Consider the following 23,323-nt stretch of genomic DNA (forward strand, 5'->3'; position numbering starts at 1 on the left):
ATTTTCACGTTTTTAGAGTTGTGGTGTGATTTCTTGACAGTTTGGGTCATAATCATGTTGTCAGAAGCACAGCCTGTAAATAAACGATGCCTTTCTGAAGCTCGTTAAAGTTCTTCTTTGTAATTTTTTAGTTCAGTCCTTGTACCTGATCATTTTAACAGGAATGTTTTGGTTTGGTGACCCTCTGAACTCTGACCTCCAAATCATTCAAGCATAAAACGGCTCCTGACTCCAGGATTCCTTGTTGTGTCGACACATAACCAACAACTGAGCAAAGAACCAGTTTTAAGTTTTATCTTTAAGCCCTTTGTTACTACCTGCCTGCCACAAAAACACATTTGTTCCCACTTCTTTAGATGAACCTGTTAAAATTGGGAAAGCAAACGCAGTTTAACCGAAAAGTGATTAACAAAGAGCAGTTAGCTGAAACTTGGCGTATCTCAGCATAGTGTGCAGTGCGTCCTTAAAAATCTGAGAAAACTGAACAGAAGAAGAAGAAGTGTGAGACCTAAAAACACTACAGGATCTGAAAGTCCTTAAGAAAGAGGGAAAAATCAGCTACAGAAACCAAGGTCAACATTAACCGCGTCCCTAATAATGCAAACTTTAATCCAGGTGAGTTATAAAATCATCCTCTCACTGTACAGTTGTTGTGAATGAGTAAATTATCTCACAATTATTTTCTATAGAGACCAGAGCATTTTGTGTATCAGCTTGTAAACATGATTATTTTTGCTGTAAACATGATGGTGCTCACAGTGTTTATGAGCTCATCTGCTCAGGCTAGTCGTGATTACAAGTCTGACCAGACTGAAAAAACTAAAAGAACTGATATTTTTCTGTTTTAGTTTACTTGTTTTAGTCTGTATCCTGTACCTTAAGATAATTTTTGGCTCAATCAGCTATTTTAGTTTTGATTGAAAGTAGTTTTGGTTTGGAAATTTAATACCATAATTCCCTCCACACTCACCACCAAGCTGGAGCATCTGGGACTCAGCTCATCTATGTGTCAGTGGATCTCCAACTTCCTAACTGGCAGACCACAGGCAGTAAGGATGGGCGGACATGTCTCAGCCTCCACCACTCTCAGCACTGGAGCCCCCCAGGGGTGTGTTCTGAGCCCCCTGCTGTACTCTCTGTACACATATGACTGTGTGGCCACTACCAGCTCCATCACCATCATCAAGTTTGCTGACGACACCGTCGTGCTGGGCCTGATCTCTGATAACAACGAGACGGCCTACGTGAAGGAGATTAGGAATCTGGAGAACTGGTGCCAGAGGAACAACCTCCTTCTAAACGTCAGTAAGACAAAGGAGCTGATAGTGGACTTCAGCACTAAGCAGGAGAGGAACTACCAGACCCCCGTCATCAACGAGTGCCCAGTGGAGAGAGTGGACAGCTTCAAATACCTCGGAGTTCACATCACGCAGGACCTGTTATGGTCCTGTCACATCAACACCGTGGTGAAAAAGGCCCGTCAGCGTCTCTACCACCTCAGACGCTTGAGAGACTTCCAACTGCCCTCCAAGGTGCTCAGGAACTTTTACTCGTGCACCATAGAGAGCATCCTGGCGGGAAACATCTTAACCTGGTTCGGGAACAGCACCATGCAGGACAGACGAGCTCTACAGAGGGTTGTGCGGTCAGCTGAGCGCACCATCCGCTCCGAGCTCCCTGACCTGCACTCAATCTACAGCAGGCGGTGCTGGACCAAGGCCAGGAAGATCGTGAAGGACCTCAGCCATCCCAACAACAGACTGTTCTCTCTGTTGAGGTCAGGAAAGCGATTCCGCTCCCTGAAGACCAACACAGAGAGACTGAGGAGGAGCTTCTTCCCGCAGGCGATACGGTCTCTCAATCACACCACCACACAGTACTGACCCACACATATGGTTCTTACACACACACTGGACATTCTGGACATTGTTTTCACTTTCAGGTTCAAGGTTCTTTATTTGTCACATGCATAGTTATACAAGTATAACACACAGTGAAATGTAGCCTGACACGCTCCTCGACATGTGCAAAAATAGGGGGAGGGGGGGGGGGGGGGTCTGTAGAGGAAGAACATTATATATATAGTATGTACATTGGGTGAATGTGCAGTAGTAGCAGCAAGCAGGTGAATTCTGTACATTAATAAGAATAGACATCTGACTATTTTACAGGATAGACAATATAAACATATTTAAAATTAAAGGAATTTGAAATGTACATTGTTCCTTGGTTTAGTGTCTGGAAGACTTAAATCATCACTTAAATCACTTAAATCACTTTAAGCATATTTGCACTGCACAAGACATAATGTGGATTGCACAACACTGGTCACTATATTCTTCATTTCCAGTTAATACTTGTACAGCTGCTGTTATTGTGTATATATTTATTTATTTATCTTTCTTCATACATTCTTATATAGTTCTATACTGTGTATTGTGTATTTTGTTGTACAGTTATTTTATTTTCAACTTTAATTTATATATTTTATCTTATTCTTTCCCAGTTAAATTTACCCTTCATTCTAAATTGTGTTGTACAGTTATTTCATTTTTAACCTTAATTTATATTTTATTCCTTCCTAGTTAAATTGACCCTTTTTAATTTTTCATATTTATTTCCTATCTTATTCATAGCCTTTTTCTTTTTAGGTAACGAGCAGTTGTCTAAGCATTTCACTGCATATCGTACTGTGTATGACTGTGTACGTGACAAATAAAATTTGAATTTGAAATTTAACGATTAAAAATCGATGCTGATAAATATTCAGTGTGTTGATGAAGAAAAATCATATTTTCATGCTATGTGGATAAAACAGTTTAAAACACCACAGCTGTCATATTTAATTCTTCATGTTTCCTTCAGGGAATCTACTATTTCAGCTTTTTCCCTCTGAAAATCACAGCAGAAAGGTTTTGGGCTTTTACTGTGAAAGGCCGCGCAGGAAGTGAGCCCTTTTAAATATGGCGGCGGCCGCAGACGGCTTGGTGATTTTCGCGGTGCTCTGAGTATTTTCGTGCCGCTCCCTCGTGCCTCGAGCTCAGTTCTGGCGTCATGAGAAGCGCGGTGACGGGCCCCGTTTCCGGATGCTTCGTGTGAACCGGACGGCCGTGTTAGCGCTGCTCATCGTTAGCAGCTCCGTGTTCCTGCTATTCCAGCTGCACTACTACCGGAAGTACGTCAGCAAGGTGAGCCATAGCCGTGTAAACGCTTGTGTGATGCGAGAGGCTCCCAGTGTGACCTAATCTGAAGGTTTGTGATGTCACTAATGAACCATTAAAACTCAAAGCCCTCTGCCCTTTCAGAATATAATCCTAATCTGTGCACTAGCTGTTTCAGTTGCATTTGTGAAGTCAGGATTATAGGAACCACACCACGTCTCAAATTATAATTATGAGTTTAATGTTTTTGTGTCTGTGCAGAGCAGACACAGGTAAACACACCTGCACAAGTGACAGGTGAAAGGACAGCTTTTCAGTGGGGGTGGAGTCTACAGCAGCGCACAGTCTTCCTTAGGTAGAGTTTAGATGATGAACATAAAATGGGTCGTTCCTGAAGCTGCCGTACAGGTTTGTGTTCAGAGGCAGGTAAAGAGAGAAAGAGGCACACCTGAGATTCCTTCACTGCAGTAAGGTTAACTTTAGTTATAACAGCCTTGTAAATGCTATCAGGTATCTGTACCTGAACGTGAAGTTAAAATATTTTAGGTTAAATTCAGCCAATCAGGAAACATCTTCTGGCGAAGATGATCTTCATCATAATCATGCTGCCTATGTGTTCCATCTCACCTGTACGCTGACATTACCTGTGCATGAACATTACTCATGAAGAGATCCTGAATCATCTATGTGCTCGAATTACAGTAACCTTGTCACACGTGTGAGTATTTAACCCTCCATCAGGACATGTGACAGTCTTAAGGTTGATCTTTTAGCTACGACACCCCCAAGGTCCAGATAGGCAGCGTCAGCCTCTGAAGGTAAGTCATGCGGGAGCATGACCGTTGTGGTGACCCTGTTTTCTTCTATTCTCCTGCAGCAGCCTGGCTCTCACATCTTCCGCCCAGCAGGTCACCTGACTCCAGGCCACCTGACCGCTAGCCAAGTCCAATGGGTAAGTCAGATCTGATGCTAGCTGCTGTTAGCTTAACATCAATTGTTAGCAATTCAGATTTAAACTTTCACTTTGAAATGATCAAAATTACATCGTCACAAGGTAGAAAAACTGCATGCTGCTATGCCTGATGCAGCTCTCTATGTCTTTCCACTTGCACATGACGTTCCTCTCTTAAATAAAGGTGAAGAACTTTTCAAATACATTTAAAACAAATCTTACATCTTACATCTCGCTTCTCTTACACAAGATGTAGACGTGAGTCATGAAATTTGTACAATGTGTAAACTTGTATTGTGGCTCATAAAATTAGCTTGTTTTATACTTAATTGTTAAATGTTTTAACTCCTCCTTCCTGACCTGACCATGGTTACCACGGTAACAGTTGCTTTGTTCCTCCCTGCAGCAGGTGGTGAAGAAGTTTCTAGCGTTAGTGCAGCACTTCAAGCTGCCACTGTTCCTCACTGACACCGCCGTGCTGGCACTGCTCTCCCAGGATGCTTTGCGGCAGCGTGACCTGCTGGTGCGCGAACCGCACTGCAGCTTTCTGTGCACAGGCCGAGCCGTCACGTCATTCGCTCTGCAGGCCAACCAATGGAAGTATGATGTGAGTGACTTGTTTGTTGTCTTCAGAGCGTGAGAAAATGCAGAACTTGAGTTTAAATAAAGTTTTTAAAACTGTAATTGTTTGTTTGTCTGTCAGCCCGGCTTCCTATTGGCAGCTGAGCAGAAAGGCTTTGAGGTGATGGAGCTGCGGGGAGTGGACCCTCGACTCGCCAGCCTGGACACCCTATCAGGAGAGGACATTCCCCTGCACTTCTTGTTCCGCCTCCACAATCATGTCATTCAGGTGGATGTTGCCAGATGTCGTGACGATCTGATTCAGGTGACAAAACAGCTGACGATGTGACCTGTGCTCCTTGCAGGTGGTCTTCCTGTATGAGCGCAGCGGGAATTACCTGTGGCATGGAGCGCTGCGCCTCAAAGGGGACGCAGACCGAAGCTTTGCTGCCTTCAAAGTGCTCGACTATGGGCGCTACGCTGGAGCCTATGACAGGTGCTGACATCACATGACTACGTTATGTGTGTAAATGAGACAAAAAAAACCGCACTAATGAACTTCCTGTAATGTGACGTCCTCTGCAGGCCGCAGCTCATCCTGACCGTCCTTGATGGCCTGGACGTTCGAGTCCCGCGAAACATTTCCCATTTTCTGGCCCAGCAGAAACACGCCCGCTTCCTAGAGTGCCGTTACCGTGATGCTCGCAATTTCCTGCAGGTCAGAATGAAAGCTTCTTTTTATTGTAAAAAGAGGGGAGAAAGAGGAAATGAAAAATATTATAAACAAATCTTTTTTTAAAACTTCCTTTTTCTCGTCATGCGACTACTTCTCTGCAGCTCTACCCTGACGACTCGTCTGCAGCGGCGGTGGATTTCCGGAGAAAAGCAAAGGCGTTGCTTCATTTGACGGCTCGAACGCTCACTCGCCTTGACGTTCCGTTCTGGCTCAGCAGCGGTACCTGCCTGGGTAACTCTACCTCCTGACTCATTTGTACAGTTTCAGCAAACTTTCATCCATCCATCCATCTTCTTCCGCTTATTCGGGGCCAAGTCGCAGGGGCAGCAGCGCAAACAGAGAAGCCCAGACCTCCCTCTCCTCAGCCACCTCCTCCAACTTCTCCGGGGGAACACCAAGGCGTTCCCAGGCCAGCCGTTAGATATAATCTCTCCAGTGTGTCTGCCCCCGGGCCTCCTCCTGGTGGGACATCCCCGGAACACCTCACCCAGGAGGCATCCTTGTCAGATGCCTGAACCATCTCAACTATCTCTTGAATGCGGAGGAGCAGCAGCGGCTCTACTCCGAGCCCCTCCCGGATGGCTGAACTTCCCACCCTATCTCTAGGGGAGAGGCCAGCCACCCTTCGGAGGAAGCCCATTTCTGCCGCTTGTGTCCGGGATCTCGTTCTTTCGGTAACTACCCACAGCTTGTGACCATAGGTGATGGTAGGGACGCAGATCAATCTCATAAATTGAGAGCTTCACTTTTACACTGAGCTCTCTCTTCACCACAACAGACCGGTACAGCGTCCACATCACTGCGGCCGCAGCACCAATCCGTCTGTCGATCTCCCGCTCCCTTCTCCCGTCACTCGTGAACAAGACCCGAAATACTTAAACTCCTCCACTTGGGGCAGGAACTCGTCCCTGACCCGGAGTGGGCACTCCACCCTTTTCCAGTTGAGGACCGTAGCCTCAGATTTGGAGGTGCTGAATCTCATTCCCACCACTTCACACTCGGCTGTGAACCGTTCCAAGGCGTGCTGGAGGCCATCACCCGATGAATCCAACAGGACCACATCATCTGCAAAAAGCAGAGATGAGATCCTGAGACCACCCAAGCGAAAGCCTTCCGCCCCTTTGCTATGCCTAGAAATCCTGTTATGAACAGAATCGGTGACAAAGGGCAGCCCTGGCGGAGCCCATCACCCACCAGGAACAAGTCCGACTTCTTGCCTGCTATGCGGGCCAGGCTTCTGCAACGGTCGTATAAGGACTGTATGGCCTCTTTCACTTTGACATGATCAAAATTACATCGTCACAATGTAGAATAACTGCATGCTGCTATGCCTGATGCAGCTCAGTGGGATTAAGGAGGTCCTCGAAGTATTCCTTTCCACTGCCCGACAATATTCTCAGTCGAAGTCAGCAGCGCTCCACCCACACTATAGTCAGTGCAGGTACAGCACCGCCTTCCCCTCCTGAGTCGATGGTTTGCCATAATCTCTCTCTGCTTTTTTGTTGTTTTTTTAAGCAGGCTTTTATTTTGGCACTGGTTGATTTCCTGATTTCCTGTTATCAGTCATATTTGTGTTTGATTCTGGGAAACAAGAATCCCTTGAGGGCTACATCAGGAAGTGTGTCCACCACAGATTAGACATGCAGCGACCTCGCCATGGTGACCCTGGGTAAACCGCTGAAATCTCTCAAGTTCTTTTGGCGTTTTTTATTGTGAAACTTACACAGGTGTATGCAGCGCCTGTCGGAGCACTAAGCAAGAGTGAGACTCGCATGACTGGACTAAAATAGAGCAGGTTACCGCCTCGGAGACAGGAAGTGAAACACAGAGGTCACTGTCACTTATAACTTTTACAACAGGTGTGTCAGGTATGCTGATGACTTCCTGCTTCAACGTCAGAACCTCTGACTGTAGGTTGTCTACCTGTTCCTGTTAAAACTCCTGTGGAGGAGCATGTAACCAGTGATTCACTCAGGTGTGCTACTATAGGGTCACACAGAGGTCAAACTGCTGTATGACATCCATAGTTTGTGCTGACATCACCTGTAATCAGGGTCACATGCCTTATTATCTGTGGTTTAAACATCCAGGTAAATCACATCTGAGGAAGTTGCACCTCAGTCAAAAAGACTAATTGATTCAGTGTGTGCAGGTAATCCCGTCCTCACACCTGTCTGTTTGTGTCACCTTCTCCAGGCTGGTTCAGGCAGTGCAGCATCATCTCATACAGCCGTGACGTCGACATTGGCATCTTCATCGCTGACTACAGGCCTGACATCATCGCAGCATTCACAGACGCCGGCCTGACGCTGAAACACAAGTTTGGAAAGGTCCAAAATCTTTATTTTTATCTTTTACTGTCTGAGTTTCTTCTTCTTTATTCTACTTCTAACACCAAAAACTTTTTCATGCTTCATCTTCAGTCACCAGCTTCAAACATCTACTGCAAAATCTGTCTTTTATTCTTACAACCTGTCTTATTGTGAAGTTTAGGGTGTGTTCCAAAAAGTACCTACTATCTCCTGTTCCTAACCTCTTTTCATCGATCTCAAGGAAAAGTGGGTAGGAGAATTACTGAGGACTTAGAAAAAGAGAAAAGTGCTGTGCTGAGGATTTGAACGAGCTCACACTCATTTCTTAACGTTGTGATGACGCATGTCCGCTATATTGACAATGTGTAAAAGATGGACTACAAAGCATGCGTTACTTCTCCACATGTTCTGTTGTTTTATGGGGGTAATGTAAACATTGAGAAAATCATTCATTTTTCATTAGAAAGGCTGGAATTTTAAAGAAGGAGGAACAGATTCACTAACTTCTTCATGCTGAGTGTTTAGAGGCGAGCCCACTTATTGCTCCTTGGTAAATGCTTCCATGAAACGGCAGAAATGACCTGAACTTGGCTGCTCTTTCTCAGCAGTGTTCACACAGCGAGTGACTTCTCTCTGCTGAATCTGTAACAGATAAAAGTGCACTATGCTGTTAAAACTACCAAGTGATGCACTTATACATACACCTGTCACAACTGGGACTTCTCATAATATAACGGTAAATAATGTTTGTCTTCTGAAATTCTCACCAGATGTCAGTAATAACCCATCCAAGCCACACATGGAAACATAGACGTCCATAAATTATGTGTAAAAACGAGAAGTGACACAGGGAAAAGTATTGAACATGTGAAGAGAGGGATGTGTAAAAAGGCAGGGAGATTCAAGACAGCAGCTAAAATCTATCAGTGATTATAAGTCAATCCTGCCACTTAGTGCAAATTAATATCAGCTCAATCAGTCCTGAATGATGGCTAATAAAAGGTGCCCAATTATCAAGTTGTCACACAGAAACATCTCATGACGGGTAAAACCAGTGAGGTCTCCCAAGACCATCATAACCTTATTGTTGCAAAAACATACTGATGAATTTCTAAAAATAACAGTTCCATTGAGTACTGTTGGGCCCAATGTCCGGAAATGGAAAGAACATAATTTCACCATAAACCGCCCGCTCCAGGTGCTCCCTGCAAGATTTCAGACAGGGGAGTGAAAAAAAAAAAAAAAAATCAGAATCAGAAGAGTTGTTCAAGAGCCAAGGGGCTCCTGTGCAGAGCTACAGAAAGACCTGAATCAGCAGGTATGATTGTTTCAAAGAAAACGATAAGTAATGCACTAATACGCTGTGGCGCATATAAACGCTCAACATGGAAGACTCCATTGCTGACTCCATCTTGAAGCTTGGTCCAGATGGCATCAGCTCGGCAGACTGGTTCTCAAGTCCAATGCAGGATAACTCAATACATCTTTAGCCTGAGCCTGAAGCTTGGTAGAATGCCACAGCTGTGGAAAACATCTTGTGTGGTGTCAGTTTCCAAGAGGCCACAGCCAAAGGACTTCAACAGCTATAGGCCGGTGGCTCTGACATCACATCTGACAAAGATCCTGGAGAGGCTAGACCTTGCTCATCTTCAGCTGCAAGTGAGCTCACTGCTGGACCCACTCCAGTTCACTTATCGCCCCAACCGGTCAACAGATGATGCCATCGCCACCACCCTACATCTGGCTCTCACTCACCTGGACAATAAGGGCATGTATGTATGAATGCTGTTCATAGATTTCACTTCAGCATTCAACACAATCATTCCTCAACACCTGACTGGAAAACTGAGCCTGCTGGACCTGAACACTTCGTTCTGCCACTGGATCCTGGACTTTTTCATGGAGAGGCCTCAGACAGTCCAGATCAGTAACTGCATCTCCATCACCACCACAATGAGCACTAGAGCCCCTCGGGGCTGTGTGCTCATCCCACTGCTGTTCACTTTGCTGACTCACGACTGTACAGCAATGCACAGTTCAAACCAAATCGTCAGTTTCGCTGATGACAGGACTGTGGTGGGTCTCATCAGCAAAAGCAATGAGTCAGCATACAGAGAGGAGGTGCAGAAGCTAACGGACTGTTGCAGAGTCAACAACCTGTCTCTGAACGTGGACAAAACAAAAGAGATAATTGTCGACTTCAGGAGAGCATGGTGAGATCACTGTCCACTTAACATCAATGAATCCTCTCTGGAGGTTGTCAAGAGCACCAAATTCCTTAGTGTTCACCTGGCGGAGACCCTCTCCTGGTCCCTCATCACCAGCTCCATAACTACCTCCATTACACTCAGTGACTGGACTGACACACACATACCTTCACACACGTCACTACATTACCTGCACAATGGCATATGCAGACACACCTCACACACCTTCATACATCAATTACATGCATAGGTTGTTGCTTTTGCTTTTTTGCACAGTGCTCAGTCTTTTTGAACAACCCACTGTCTATTGCACTGTCTTGTATCTGTATCATTCTGTTCTGTCTGGTGTTGCACTGTTTTTTGCAGTTTTTCACACTTGCACTTTATGTAGTCCTGGTTTGATTTTACTCCAAGATCATGTGGCACCATGATCTTGGAGGAACGCTGTCTCGCGTCACTGTGTACTGTACCACTGCACATGCTTGAAATGACAGTAAAGCCACTTGACTTGATTTGACTTGATATTTTTATCTAAATAATCTAAATCTCTTTATTTATTCCTGGCCTATCTGCTTTTCTGCTGTAACAATGAATTTTCCATCTGTGGGACTAATAAAGTCTATCTTATGTCTGGTCAGATGAGTCCAAAATTAAACTCTTTGGATGCCATAATGCGTTTTAACATCATCGTACGTTTGGAGGTCAAAGGGAACTATATATCACCCCCAGAACACTAATATAGATGTTTGGAGTTGGGAACATCGTGGTGTGGGGCTCCTTTTCAGCATACAGCACTGACAGACTTCATATAACTGAAGGAAGGATGAATGGAAAAATGTACAGAGAAATTCCTGATAAAAATCTGCTGCCATCTACCAGGATGATGAAGATGAAACGAGACGAAAGAAAACTCTCAGCTGGTGTCAGAGATAGGAAATAAAGCTGCTGGATCAGCTGACCTCAACCAACTGAAAAGAACTCAAGGTCAAAGTTCATAGACGGGACCCACGGAACCTTCAGGGTTTGAAGACTGTTTGTGTGGAAGAATGGACCAAAATCACACCCGAGCAATGCTGCGACTAGTTTCTCCATACAGGAGAAGCTGAATATGAAGCTGTGATCACCAACAAAGGCTTTGTATAAAATATTAATCCAATTTCAGTGAGTGTCTTCATTTATTTTCTCTGTGTCATTTATCATTATTACACATATTTATGAACATCTATGGTTTGATTCCTTTGCATGTGTGGATTGGATGGGTTATCACTCACATCTGGTGAGAATTTAATATCAATCGCACCTTCAGAAATATATTTACTTTGAACTTACTTAAATTACTTATTTTACCCTCTGTATATTTATTTTGTTTCCTCCAGCCTGTTAAGGATTTCTGTAAAATTCCCTCCATCGTAACCGATCCCAGTTGACCTGAAGTAAACATGAATCCTAAAGACTGTAATACAACAGTGATCATACAGAGCCTTAAACACTCTTTGATCATTTATTATAAATCATAATCTTGAACTCACTGTTCTACTTTCTTCATGCAGCAACAACATCAAATTTATATTCCAGCAGCTTGATGTTCAGAGTTTAGCTGTGAATTTAACAGCTGCTGATAAAAACTATAAATATATCCACAGGTTATGGATAAAATGGAAAATGCAGTTAGAAGGAACATCAAAATCGATCCCACCCACTTCGATTATGTCAGTGTTTTCATAAATGGTTGGATGGTTGTTTGCAGTGAATTATAGGACACATTTTCTCCTCTCCTTTCGTAGAGGATGCTAGTGTTTGGAGTCATGTCTCTTAGTGAGGAAACTTTCACAGAAACATGGACTTTTGGAATGCACCCATAGTTACCTCCTTTATTCTGAAATCATTTTATTGTGAAGTTTAGTTTTCTGTCTTTTATTCTGAAAGCGGGTGTTTTATTGTAAAAGGTGGAGGACAGTCTGGAGCTGTCATTTCTGATTGAAGATGTGAAGCTGGACATTTTTTTCTTCTACGACAACGGTGATATCATGTGGAATGGCGGGACGCAGGCAAAGAGTGGCAGGAAGTTCAAGTAAAATCCTTTCACCTTAAATATTTGTACAGACGGCGTAATCGTCATGTCGTTTATTGCTACGTAAAGTCATTACCATCTGTCAGGTCACTTTGTCAACCCTGCCGCAGGTTAAAAATTTTTTTCTTCTTATCTCCAGGTACATCTTTCCACGCTTCTCGCTGTGCTGGGCGGAGCTTCTTGAGCTGAAAGTGCGTGTTCCATGTGAGACGCTTGACTACGTGACAGCAAACTATGGCGCCTCCTGGAACATCCCACTGAGGGTCTGGGACTGGAAATCATCACCAAGCAATGTGCAAGCGAACGGGGTGTGGCCTGTGGCAGAGTGGGCAGAGCTTATCCAGGTGTACTGACTGATATTTTATTATCAGCCATCAGTCAGCTGATCGGGACCACACACACGATTCTGTTGTTGAAACAAACTAATAAAAGTTTTGTTTAAATTGTGTCTCCTTTTGTTTAGAACGTGACTTACTGTAACAGGATGTGATGAAATCAGTAACATCCCTATTTATATGGCCCATTAAACAAATGTCCTAGTGATTTAAATTTGACATCGTACACAGCTGCAAACATTTGTAAATATTTTGCAAACAATACAACCAGCAGGAAATCTAAATATTATTTATTGTTTAGGGACAGATTGGTGTGTCACTGTTTACATCCAGACTACCAGACTTCATTCATATATTACGTGTTTTTACTCGTGATCAAACTAACAGAACGTCTGCAGTCTGATCATTAGGTGTCTTCTCCCCATCAGACTCCATTCAAAGTCCCACCGTTTATACTCTTCCTTGTGATGCAAAAAAAAAAATTAACATTATTTTATTAGATCAATAATACTTTTGCCTCCAGGCTTTGACAGTTATGTTAAATAATCTAGATCAACTCTCCACGACTAAATTCATCTTCTCACTTTTTACTTCTTTACTGAGCAAAAAAAGCCAGAAGCCATTCATTTTAGCACCATTTTTATCATTTCTTGTGGCGCAATAAAAATATCAACATCATAAATTTGTTACGAGGGGCCACCTCTCCACCAGGTTCCATTGATTTTTCCCCACTATCTTTCAGTGGGCTGAAGTTATTTTACGGTAAATCTCAATTTATTATATCAACACATTTCTACCTTTTATTATTACCAATCTGTGGGTCATCTCGCCACCAGACTCCATTCATATTCTCATGAGCTTTACTCATTTAGTCTTACTACTGAAAAATAATAGCCAGATGCCAGTGCGATCTCCCAATCAGACTCAATTCTCTCTGTGCCCATTTTTACTTGAACAGCGTTAGTTACAGATCAGTGATGACTAACAGAGTCAACGTCATTTCCAAACCAGACTCCATTCATTTTAACACAGTTTTTACTCTCCTAGTTTCAGTCTTTCAGCCCTGCTTCCGGTCCGGTCCGGCTTTCCGTCTGATGTCACTCCGCCGCCGGTTCGGCCTGCCCCTCCTTGTGGACTACGATGCCCTTGCTGATAAGGTCCGGAATCTCCACGGCGAGCCACGGTCCGAGTCCGAGCGCCATGAGGTGCGCGAGCCCGAACCGCGGCGCGTTCCGGGCCCAGAGCGGCGCAAAGTGTTCGGTGAGGCAGATTTTCCCGCCGCGGTACATTTTGGCGGTCTTCCCGTCCAGCTCCGGAACTGCCACCTCAGGCGCGGTGTCCGGGTACGTCACAGGGATATCGAACTCTAGCCGGAACTCGTAGCGCAGCAGCTCGTGGATGTACCAGCACGTGCCAGTCCAGCGCGTGCCGTCAGCGTTGGATTCGAGGCGGAACCAGTCGTTGTCGGCCGCCTTGTTCTGCTCCACGAAGCGGATCAGCGCCTGGTACTCCTCCTTCAGCCGCTGCGGCCACAGCGCGCGGTCTCGCGGCCCCGCGTGCGTCTTCAGCAGCGGGATCTGCGAAACGGCCTTGCGCGTGGCCTCGTCCGCCATGATGCGCAGGAGAGTTAACGGGTATGACTTTAGTTCGGTTCGGTCCGGACCCCTCAGGTGTGCTCTGAGGACTGACGTGGACTTCACCGGGAGCGGATCCGGCCAACAACTTCCGCTTCCGGGTTTTCAAAACAAAAGCCTAAGTTTGTTCCCTTTTTTTTTTTTTTACCTTCAAAGTTTATAACAGGCATGTGACAAACAGCAACACTGCCCACCTGAGCAGCAACAGATCCGTCACAGGTATAAATTATTATGAGTTTGTACAGCTTTACACAAAAAACTGATCTATAATCAATCGATAACTAGTGACGCCAGATGATCGAACAGAAAAATTGATTACTGTTAATGATTACCATATAGTTTAAAATACAGGCACCTGATGAGTCATGCAGGTTATTTAAGTTGAACACTGACAGTCCTGCTGGTATACATACAGGTGCCATTAGTTCGAGTAATCCCATCCTCTGGTTGGATGAGGATGTGCCGATGTTTTCCTCCTTCCATGCGAACCCCCAGGGGGACCAGCCTGAAGCTGAAGAGGAGGAGGATTTCATTTTTAACCTAAACATTAACTCTGCAGTCAGCAAGACAATCTCCATGCCTCCTCAGGCTGGCATCCTTTCCCTCAGGCAGAGAGAGTCGCACTAAGCATGTGCAGAGTTCTCCATCAAGAACCGCAAGTTCAACGATTATCCATCCATCCATCCATCTATCTTCTTCCGCTTATCCGGGGAAGGGTCACAGGGGCAGCAGCGCAAGCAGAGAAGCCCAGACCTCCCTCTCCTCAGCCACCTCCTCCAACTTCTCCGGGGGAACACCAAGGCGTTCCCAGGCCAGCCGTTAGATATAATCTCTCCAGTGTGTCTGCCCCCGGGCCTCCTCCTGGTGGGACATCCCCGGAACACCTCACCCAGGAGGCATCCTTGTCAGATGCCTGAACCATCTCAACTATCTCTTGAATGTGGAGGAGCAGCAGCGGCTCTACTCCGAGCCCCTCCCGGATGGCTGAACTTCCCACCCTATCTCTAGGGGAGAGGCCAGCCACCCTTCGGAGGAAGCCCATTTCTGCCGCTTGTGTCCGGGATCTCGTTCTTTCGGTAACTACCCACAGCTCATGAAAATAGGTGAGGGTAGGGACGTAGGTCAACTGGTAAACTGAGAGCTTTGTTTTTACGCTCAGCTCTCTCTTCACCACAACAGACCGGGGCAGCGTCCGCATCACTGCAGCTGCAGCACCAATCCGTCTGTCGATCTCCCGCTCCCTTCTCCCATCACTCGTGAACAAGACCCTGGGATACTTAAACTCCTCCACTTGGGGCAGGAACTCGTCCCTGACCCGAAGGGGGCACTCCACCCTTTTCCGGCTGAGGACCATGGCCTCAGATTTGGAGGTGCTGATTCTCATTCCCCCCCGCTTCACACTCGACTGCGAACCGTTCCAAGGCAAGCTGGAGGCCATCACCCGATGAAGCCAACAGAAGCACATCATCCAGAGGTTCAACAATTACTGTTTGTTAATGTTGATAAAGGTTGAAATCAGATATTAAAATGGCTGACCCCAGCTTAAATGATACTACTGGGAATCCTGATGTGCAGTAGCTGGAAAAGGTGTGTGGCCATCACATGCGGAGCAGAGCAGAATCCTGACCCTACCATCTAACTGAGTGCTGCACATTTCACTCTGACATCACTGTTTTTTTCTATGATTTGGGGTTGGCATGATTCAGACATGAAGCAGCAGAATGAACAGCTTCAGTGTTCCTCTGATTCACACACACACACTTTGACTGTGGTTGTGTCCAGGTTTGTGCGCTGAAGTTCACTGACACACCTTTACACAGGTAATACTGAGCTGAGGATGGAGATCTACCTGACAAGTTACAGCTGATGTCAGGTGTGTGCAGCTCTGAGGCCCCACACCTGCAGAAAAAATCTGGAATTAAAAACACTGTTTCAAAGACAGCATGCTGAGCAAATGTAAATAAAAACTAAATCCAATGATTTCTCATAAACCCTGCAAAAAAACTGCATCTCCACACTGAATCATGTTCCTAACTGTTGACATCTCATCAACTGACAACATGGCATCACGCCGCATCCTCAGACTGAAGAGGAAAGTGCTCAGGTCAAAGACTCTAATGGTTTCTGCAGCCACCATACTCCAGCAGACCAGAACAGGATGCTGCACCGCCCTCCCCTCCAGTAGCGGTTTTTGATACGGGCGACACAGGGGGTTGCCCGGTGCGGCATCGTGGTGGGGGCGGCATCCCGGGTATCGGCAAAAAAAATTTTTTTGCTCGTACTCATGCTGCCCCAACGTTAGCCAGCGCATATTGGGAATGGCATAGGCACCGATCGGCTTTCTATCGCCCATTTGCTGGGAGTAAGGGCGCCCTTCGTTTGCCAGGTGCGCCTACTGCTTGCGGCACAGGGAGGAGAGGGCGGGGCGGCGGGGGATTCTCTGGCTGGCTGGAGCAGCATCTAATAACCTACCCGCAAAATAAAAACAAACCAACAAACACGAAAACACCAGACATTATGATACAGACTTATAATTTGCACCGATGTTTTTTCGAAATTCTGTATGCGAAAAGTGAGCGCCAGAGCCCTCGGTGCGCCTGCTCGCTGCTGAAGTCAAAGTAAACTTTATTGTCATCTCCGCTACATACAGTCCAGTATATAGAGAGACGAGACGACAAGGCTCCAGTTACAGCAGTGCAAGTAAACAAACAATAAATATAAGAAGAGTGAGAAAATTAATATACACTTTAGGACCAGGGGTAAAGGGATCAATAACAATTTATAATTTTTTTTCAGTTTGATAATTTAAAGTCTCACATACAACCCGTCGAAAGGGGAGGGGGGCCTGCTGCTTCCAAATAGAGCACATTTCATTTATAATGTTGTAAATCCAAGCCCATTATGTATTCATGATTTAAATCCTGGGTTGTGCGAAATCCCAGAAATACACCCTAGACAAAGCAAATCTGTGAACTAAGGTGTAGGTCTATTAGGTTATGTTGTGGTGATCCTCGGGTTGGGGGATTTGTGTTCATACTGGAGTGCAAAATTAAAACCAATGGAAGATGGATGAGAAAAGTTCAAAGCCATCAGGTCCTCAGTTTAGAAAAAATAGAAAAGAACAGGAGGAGAAATGAGCCAAAGATGCAGGTAAGCAGATGTGTCATTGGATAATGGCAGGTCATGTATCCTGAAACAATCAGAATCAGAATACTTTATTAATCCTTAAGGAAATTATGTGGGTTACAGTTGCTCCAAGAAGAAATGGTAAAAATAGCAACATTAACAGACTAAACTCCAAACAATACATTATACAGATTTTACACAATTAAGAAATAGCACTAATATATGCAGATCACTCAATTATAAATATCAAGGATTAACAGAGGTGATTATAAATAAATATCAAGAAAATTGACAAGAATATTCCAGAGTAGAAAAGAACGTGTGGAAAAAGGATGTAACTATCCGGTTGTTCAGTCTGACGTCACTAGCCGTGTCTGGACCTACACTCCGCTGCAGGTCCATATATCAAACGATCACTATGGCATTACTGAGAGTAGAAAAACTGTCTAAAGTCTTTCATCTTTAATAAAATGATCAGCGATCTGCTCTACCAGGTGTAACAATTGAGTTTAACATCCAGGCATCCATGAAAATGGAATTTATAACATTTAACGGAGTTAGACGTTAGCAGGAAGTTAGCTCGCTAGATTCTATCTAAATACAATATAGCATGTCCTGACTGCGGGGTTTTGGAAACAAATTAAAACGTACAGCTCTGTTATCACTTCCAGCATAAATGAAGACAGAAAACTAAACAGCAGTGACGTTTGTAGGGTTACTGAAGTTGGGCTAGCTGGTGACCGCTAGCTAGGGTTGCCAACCGTCCCTTAAAAAACAGAATCGTCCCGTATTTAGAAACAAAAGTTCACGTCCCGTATTGAGCTAATAAGGGACGCACTTTATCCCGTAATACAGTGAGAATCAAAAGTAGTCTATAACTTTTAATGGAATTAACACTTTGTTTGAAAACATAATTCCCAGCCCCTCTCCTGCTTTGTGACCAATGCGCTGACAGCACACTTATGACAATTCGAGTATGACAAGTCAGATTATCGCTTATCTCATTGGTCGAGGAAAGGTCGCTTACGGAGAAAATACCGGCCAACAGGGAAACAAACGCCGACACTGCGGTGCAAGTCTCGGACGGCACACTGTGCCTCCATAAAATGAAGGTTATAACAGAAAATCTGTCGCTCTCTCTCTCTGTCTGTCTTTCACTCACACAGACACGCACACCACCACCATCAACTTTGCTAAATTGCTAATGAAAAACATTAATAAGGCAGCTGTGATTGAGCAACAGTGTAAATCCAACTATTTTCACGGTTGTTATGGTCGTGATAATTTTGTGATGCCACATCGAAAAGGCTCGGATGAGCTTTCCAAAGTTCTACAAGTTGTGCCTCCATCGCTTGTGTCCAGATCACACGCTGCACAGCCGTGCTGCTCCGTCTTTTTCACCGACGTTTATGTGTTTGCGCGTGAGCAATGTGAGCGCCTGTGGTGACACCCTCACGAGCGATTGATGATCGGGAGCTGCTCGAGGTGTTAATCGCTTCTCGTTACCCCACGTATACTACACGATGCACGATGAAGGCCAAAATCGGGCCGATCACCAAATCGGTCGCACGACTCAAAAATCGGCTCAAAATGGGCCAAAAATCGCACAGTGTAAGCCCAGCATTAGAGCAGCAATGTTTGTTCGCTCAGAGAAAGAAAAAAAGGCTGCAAAAGTACAGGGAGGAATGGGAAAAGGAAAACACCTGGCTGGAAAAGTGCACTATAAAGCGCACTGCACTGTGTGCTGGCGCACTTTTTCCATAGGCATGCTTCTAATGGTGGGCACATGAAGAACATGAGGGGCGTGAAAGCTCGGGGAACCCTTAACCAATTTCTTGTCCACCAGGCATGGCAGAAGCAGATATGGTATGTAAACACTGGTTTGTTTTTTTAAACCCTCTGGTTAAGGTTAATATGGGCATGTGCAGTGAATATCAGCGCTATGTGGCCAGAAGTGTAATAATATAATTTATTTTGTGTAATAAACAACTGCAAGGATAAATGATTACAACAAATAGATGACTAATACATAAAAGTAATACATAGATGAATAATGATGATGAGTTATGATGCATTAGAAAAGCTGAAATAATACCTCAACTGAAGCCAATTATACTAAATGCACTATATGTGCACTGTTACAAGAATATTTTTGTTCTATTGCTTTCTATTAATTTATATAATTTTAAGTTAAGCAGGACAGAGTTCTTTTAAAGAAAGATTTACTTATATTCTCAAAAGTTAAGCATGACAGGCTTCTGTTTAAGAAAGAGACCTGTTTTACTGTGTTAATGTTGTCATTCTGAGCTAAAAATAAATGGCTAAATGATCATTTGTTTCACATATGGTCATATCACAAAGAAAATGCATCTGCTTAAATCAAATTCAAGTCAAATGGTTAAAAAATAATTTCACACACAAAAAAAGAGCTACCACACTGGGAAGGGTGAAGACAACTGGGTTGCCCAGCCCTGGCCACGAGGTGTCCCTTATTTATTTTTCAGGGAGTTGGCAACCCTACTGCTAGCGACACAGCTATGTTAGCCTAATATAAACAAGCTAACTTTTTTCCACTCGATAAAAGTTAACGTGAGTGTTCTTGGTGGTCAGGAACAAATGTAATCGCATGGCAGGATGCTGTAAAAGGACCAAACTTCAGCCAGGAGAACAACTGAGATAATCTATCCACAATACGAGGTTAGTCATTCATATACTGCTGCATGGGCTGGGCTGTAGTTACATCCTAAGGTTTTAAAAACTGAGCTTAAATAAATGATTAGCGGTAATAAAAGCTGAGGGAGGTCAACAGTGATCACTGACTGTTTTAGGAGCTTTTTGAGATCAAATAGAAGAAAATACATAACATTAAACATGTTAACAACACAAAAGCCATATTAAACGCAGACTACTTTAGGCCCGGAAGTAGGATTCGTCGTGTCATCACTGAACAACCGGATTGCAGTGTTTACAGTGTGTTAGATGGAGGAGTTGTACAGGGAGATGGCCACAGGGAGGAATGATTTCCTGTGTCGGTCAGTGGTGCATCATGGGTAATCTCAGTCTCTCACTGAACGTGCTTCTGTGACTAGTCGGTATGTCATGGAGTGGGTGGGAGGTGTTATCCAACATTGTCTTTATCTTGGACAACATCTACCTCTCAGACACCACCCTAACGGAGTCCAGCTCCATCCCCACAACATTATTGGCCTTGCGGATCTGTTTATTTAGTTCATTGGCATCTGTGAGCCTCAACCTGCTGCCCCAGCATGCAACAGCATAGAGGATAGCACTGGCCACAACAGAGATACAACAAGATAACATCAATTAGTAGGGATAGTGAAAACGTCTGTTTACGTTTGTTTGATGTAGCTTACTGAATCTTTTGGACTGTGTTCAGCACAATATTAATTAGTCATTGTCAATTGTTGATTTGTCCTATTCTCATTGTATGACGAATTATAATGGCTGTTTGGTAGCTGTTTGCATACTATGCATAGGGGGGGGCAGAGGGAGTGTTCGCCCGGGGCGCCAAACAGGCTAGGACCGCCACTGCTCCCCTCTCTGACACAGGTGTGTTCTCGGGTGTACATCAGAATCAGAAAGGGTTTTATTGCCAAATGTTGAGCAGGTTTACAACATTAGGAAATTGCTGCGGTGCTTCAGTGCAAACATACTGTCATAAATTACGCTTAAATAGACATGAAAAATAAATAAATAAATAAAAAAATAAAAATAAGAATAAGAATTAAAAGTGCTAAGTAGATAGATATATACATGATATATACATGAGTGCAGGTGGTGATCAGTGCCAAACATGGAATGATGCAGTGAACACAGCGTAGGGTCATGTGTTAGTGGTGGGAACAGTCATACGATTATTGTTCATGTGTCCAACAGCAGAGGGGAAGAAACTGTTCTTATGGCGAGAGGTTCTGGTGCGAATGGACCGGAGCCTCCTGCCTGAGGGGAGCAGGTCAAACAGACTGTGTCCAGGGTGAGAAGGGTCAGCTGAGATCCGAGCTGCACGCCCCAGTGTCCTGGAGGTGTACAGGTCCTGCAGAGATGGGAGTCTGCAGCCAATCACCTTCTCAGCAGAGCGCACAACACGCTGCAGTCTCTGTTTGTCCCTGATAGTGGCTCCAGCGTACCACACGGTGATGGAGGAGGTGAGGATGGACTCGATGATTGCAGTGTAGAATTGCATCATCGTCCGTGTTGGCAGGTTGAATTTCTTCAGCTGCCTCAGGAAGTACATCCTCTGCTGGGCTTTCTTGATGACGGAGGTGATGGTGGGCTCCCACTTCAGGTCCTGGGCGATGGTGGTACCCAGGAAGCGGAATGAGTCCACAGAGGTGATGAGGGTGTCAGTCAGGATGATGGGGGGGAGTGGGGCTGTGTGCTTCCTGAAGTCCACAATAATCTCCACTGTCTTCTGGGCATTCAGCACCAGGTTGTTGTGGCTGCACCAGGACACCAAACGTTCAACCTCCCTCCTGTAGGCAGACTCATCCCATCCTAGATGAGTCCAATAACGGTGGTGTCATCTGCAAACTTGATTAGCTTGACAGACTGGTGGGTGGAGGTGCAGCAGTTGGTGTACAGGGAGAAGAGCAGAGGAGAAAGAACACAGCCCTGAGGGGAGCCGGTGCTGATGGTCCGGGAGTCCGAGACATTCTTTCCCAGCCTCACATGCTGCTTCCTGTCCGTCAGGAAGTCAGTGATCCACCGGCAGATGGGATCAGGCACATTCATCTGGGAAAGCTTGTCTCGGAGATGGTCTGGAAGGATGGTGTTGAAGGTAGAGCTGAAGTCCACAAACAGGATCCTGGCGTAGGTTCCTGGGGAGTCCAGATGCTGCAGGATGAAGTGTAGAGCCATGTTGATGGCGTCATCTACAGACCTGTTGGCTCTGTATGCAAACTGCAGGGGGTCCAGGAGGGGGGCCGTGAGGGTCTTGAGATAGGAGAGAACCAGGCGCTCAAATGACTTCATGACCACAGATGTCAGAGCCACGGGTCTGCAGTCATTTAGTCCAGTGATCCTAGGTTTCTTGGGGACAGGGATTATGGTAGAGGACTTGAAGCAGGCAGGCACATGACATGCCTGCAGTGAGGAGTTGAAAATGCCAGAAAACACTGGGGCCAGAGGGGGGAGAGGTGGGGGAATGAGTGTCCAAAGTGTCTCTATTGTTGGGGCTGTTGGAGGTGTGAAGGCTGCCTGATGGCTCGTCAAAGTGGCAGTAAAAGTCGTTAAGGGTGTTGGCCAAGAGCAAGTCATCAGTGGAGTGGGGGGTTTTAGGCTTGTAGTTGGTGATATTCCTAAAACCTTTCCACACAGAGGCCGAGTCATTCTCTGAGATCTGCTGCTGCATCTTCTCAGAGTGCTGATGTTTAGCAATGTCCACTTCTTTAGTAAACCTGTACTTGGCCTCTCTGTAGCAGTCCCTGTCTCCGCTTCTGAACGCCTTTCTCTTTTCCAGCCACAGCTTTTTGAGTTTAGGAGTAAACCAGGGTTTGTCATTGTTATAACTCACCCTGGTGCGTGATGGCACAATGCTGTCCTCACAGAAGTGGATATAGGAGGTGACAGTGTCCGTAAACTTATCCAAGCTGTTAGAAGCAGCCTTCATTGTGTCCCAGTCTGTAGACTTCAAACACGTGCGAAGCTCCTCCACAGCCTCTTTGCTCCACAGTTTTTTGGTCCTCACGACAGGTTTGGAGAGCTTCAGCCTCTGTCTGTACGCGGGGATTAGGTGGATCATGACGTGGTCAGAAAGTCCGAGTGAAGCGCGGAGCACTGCACGATAGGCCCCGCTGATCGTGCTGTAACAGTGGTCTAATGTCCTCTCCTCTCTGGTCGGGCATTTAATATACTGCTTGTATTTGGGAAGCTCATGGCTCAGATTGGCTTTGTTAAAGTCCCCAAGAGCAATGATGAGAGAGTCCGGGAATGTCCGCTCCATGTGCAGTATCTGCTCCGCGAGTGCGCACTGAGCTGCCTGCGCATCTGCGTCTGGCGGGATGTAAACAGCGGCCAGGATGAATGAAGCAAACTCCCGCGGAGAATAAAACGGTTTGCAGTGCATGCGACCTTTATGCTCTGTGATGTGGTTTCTCTCGGTTGTCTGTGTGATGTGGTCACGTTCAGGTTTGAGAAATCCCGTTCAGCCCCTCTCTGTGCCCTGTGCAGACTCAGTGCTCCGGCCCGACAGGTGGCGGTGTTCACCTG

The 23,323-nt window shown here is 45.3% G+C and overlaps 2 protein-coding genes across 5 annotated transcripts; one reads left to right on the forward strand and one right to left on the reverse strand.

Annotated features, from left to right (window-relative positions):
* The first annotated feature begins 2,925 nt into the window (after nt 1-2,925).
* On the forward strand, nt 2,926-12,443 carry fktn (fukutin). 4 transcript variants are annotated; one of them, XM_026174923.2, is made up of 10 exons: nt 2,926-3,188; nt 4,039-4,113; nt 4,520-4,720; nt 4,817-4,963; nt 5,040-5,170; nt 5,260-5,392; nt 5,512-5,641; nt 7,607-7,740; nt 11,876-12,000; nt 12,140-12,443. In XM_026174923.2, the coding sequence occupies exons 1-10, from the start codon at nt 3,087-3,089 to the stop codon at nt 12,351-12,353; spliced, it is 1,392 nt and encodes a 463-aa protein (XP_026030708.2). In that variant the 5' UTR covers nt 2,926-3,086; the 3' UTR covers nt 12,354-12,443. The 4 variants fall into 4 exon arrangements, with proteins under 4 accessions (XP_026030708.2, XP_080159843.1, XP_026030709.2 ...); XM_080303717.1 differs by having other exon boundaries at nt 4,523-4,720; XM_026174924.2 differs by having other exon boundaries at nt 4,042-4,113.
* Nucleotides 12,444-12,608: 165 nt separating this feature from the next.
* On the reverse strand, nt 12,609-14,115 carry ufc1 (ubiquitin-fold modifier conjugating enzyme 1). Its single transcript, XM_026174925.2, has one exon. It carries the CDS (start codon nt 13,946-13,948, stop codon nt 13,433-13,435), a length of 516 nt encoding a protein of 171 aa, XP_026030710.1. The 5' UTR covers nt 13,949-14,115; the 3' UTR covers nt 12,609-13,432.
* Nucleotides 14,116-23,323: the final 9,208 nt, after the last annotated feature.

This window comes from Astatotilapia calliptera, chromosome 7 (assembly GCF_964374335.1).
Source record: "Astatotilapia calliptera chromosome 7, fAstCal68.1, whole genome shotgun sequence".
NCBI classification, from domain to species: domain Eukaryota; kingdom Metazoa; phylum Chordata; class Actinopteri; order Cichliformes; family Cichlidae; genus Astatotilapia; species Astatotilapia calliptera.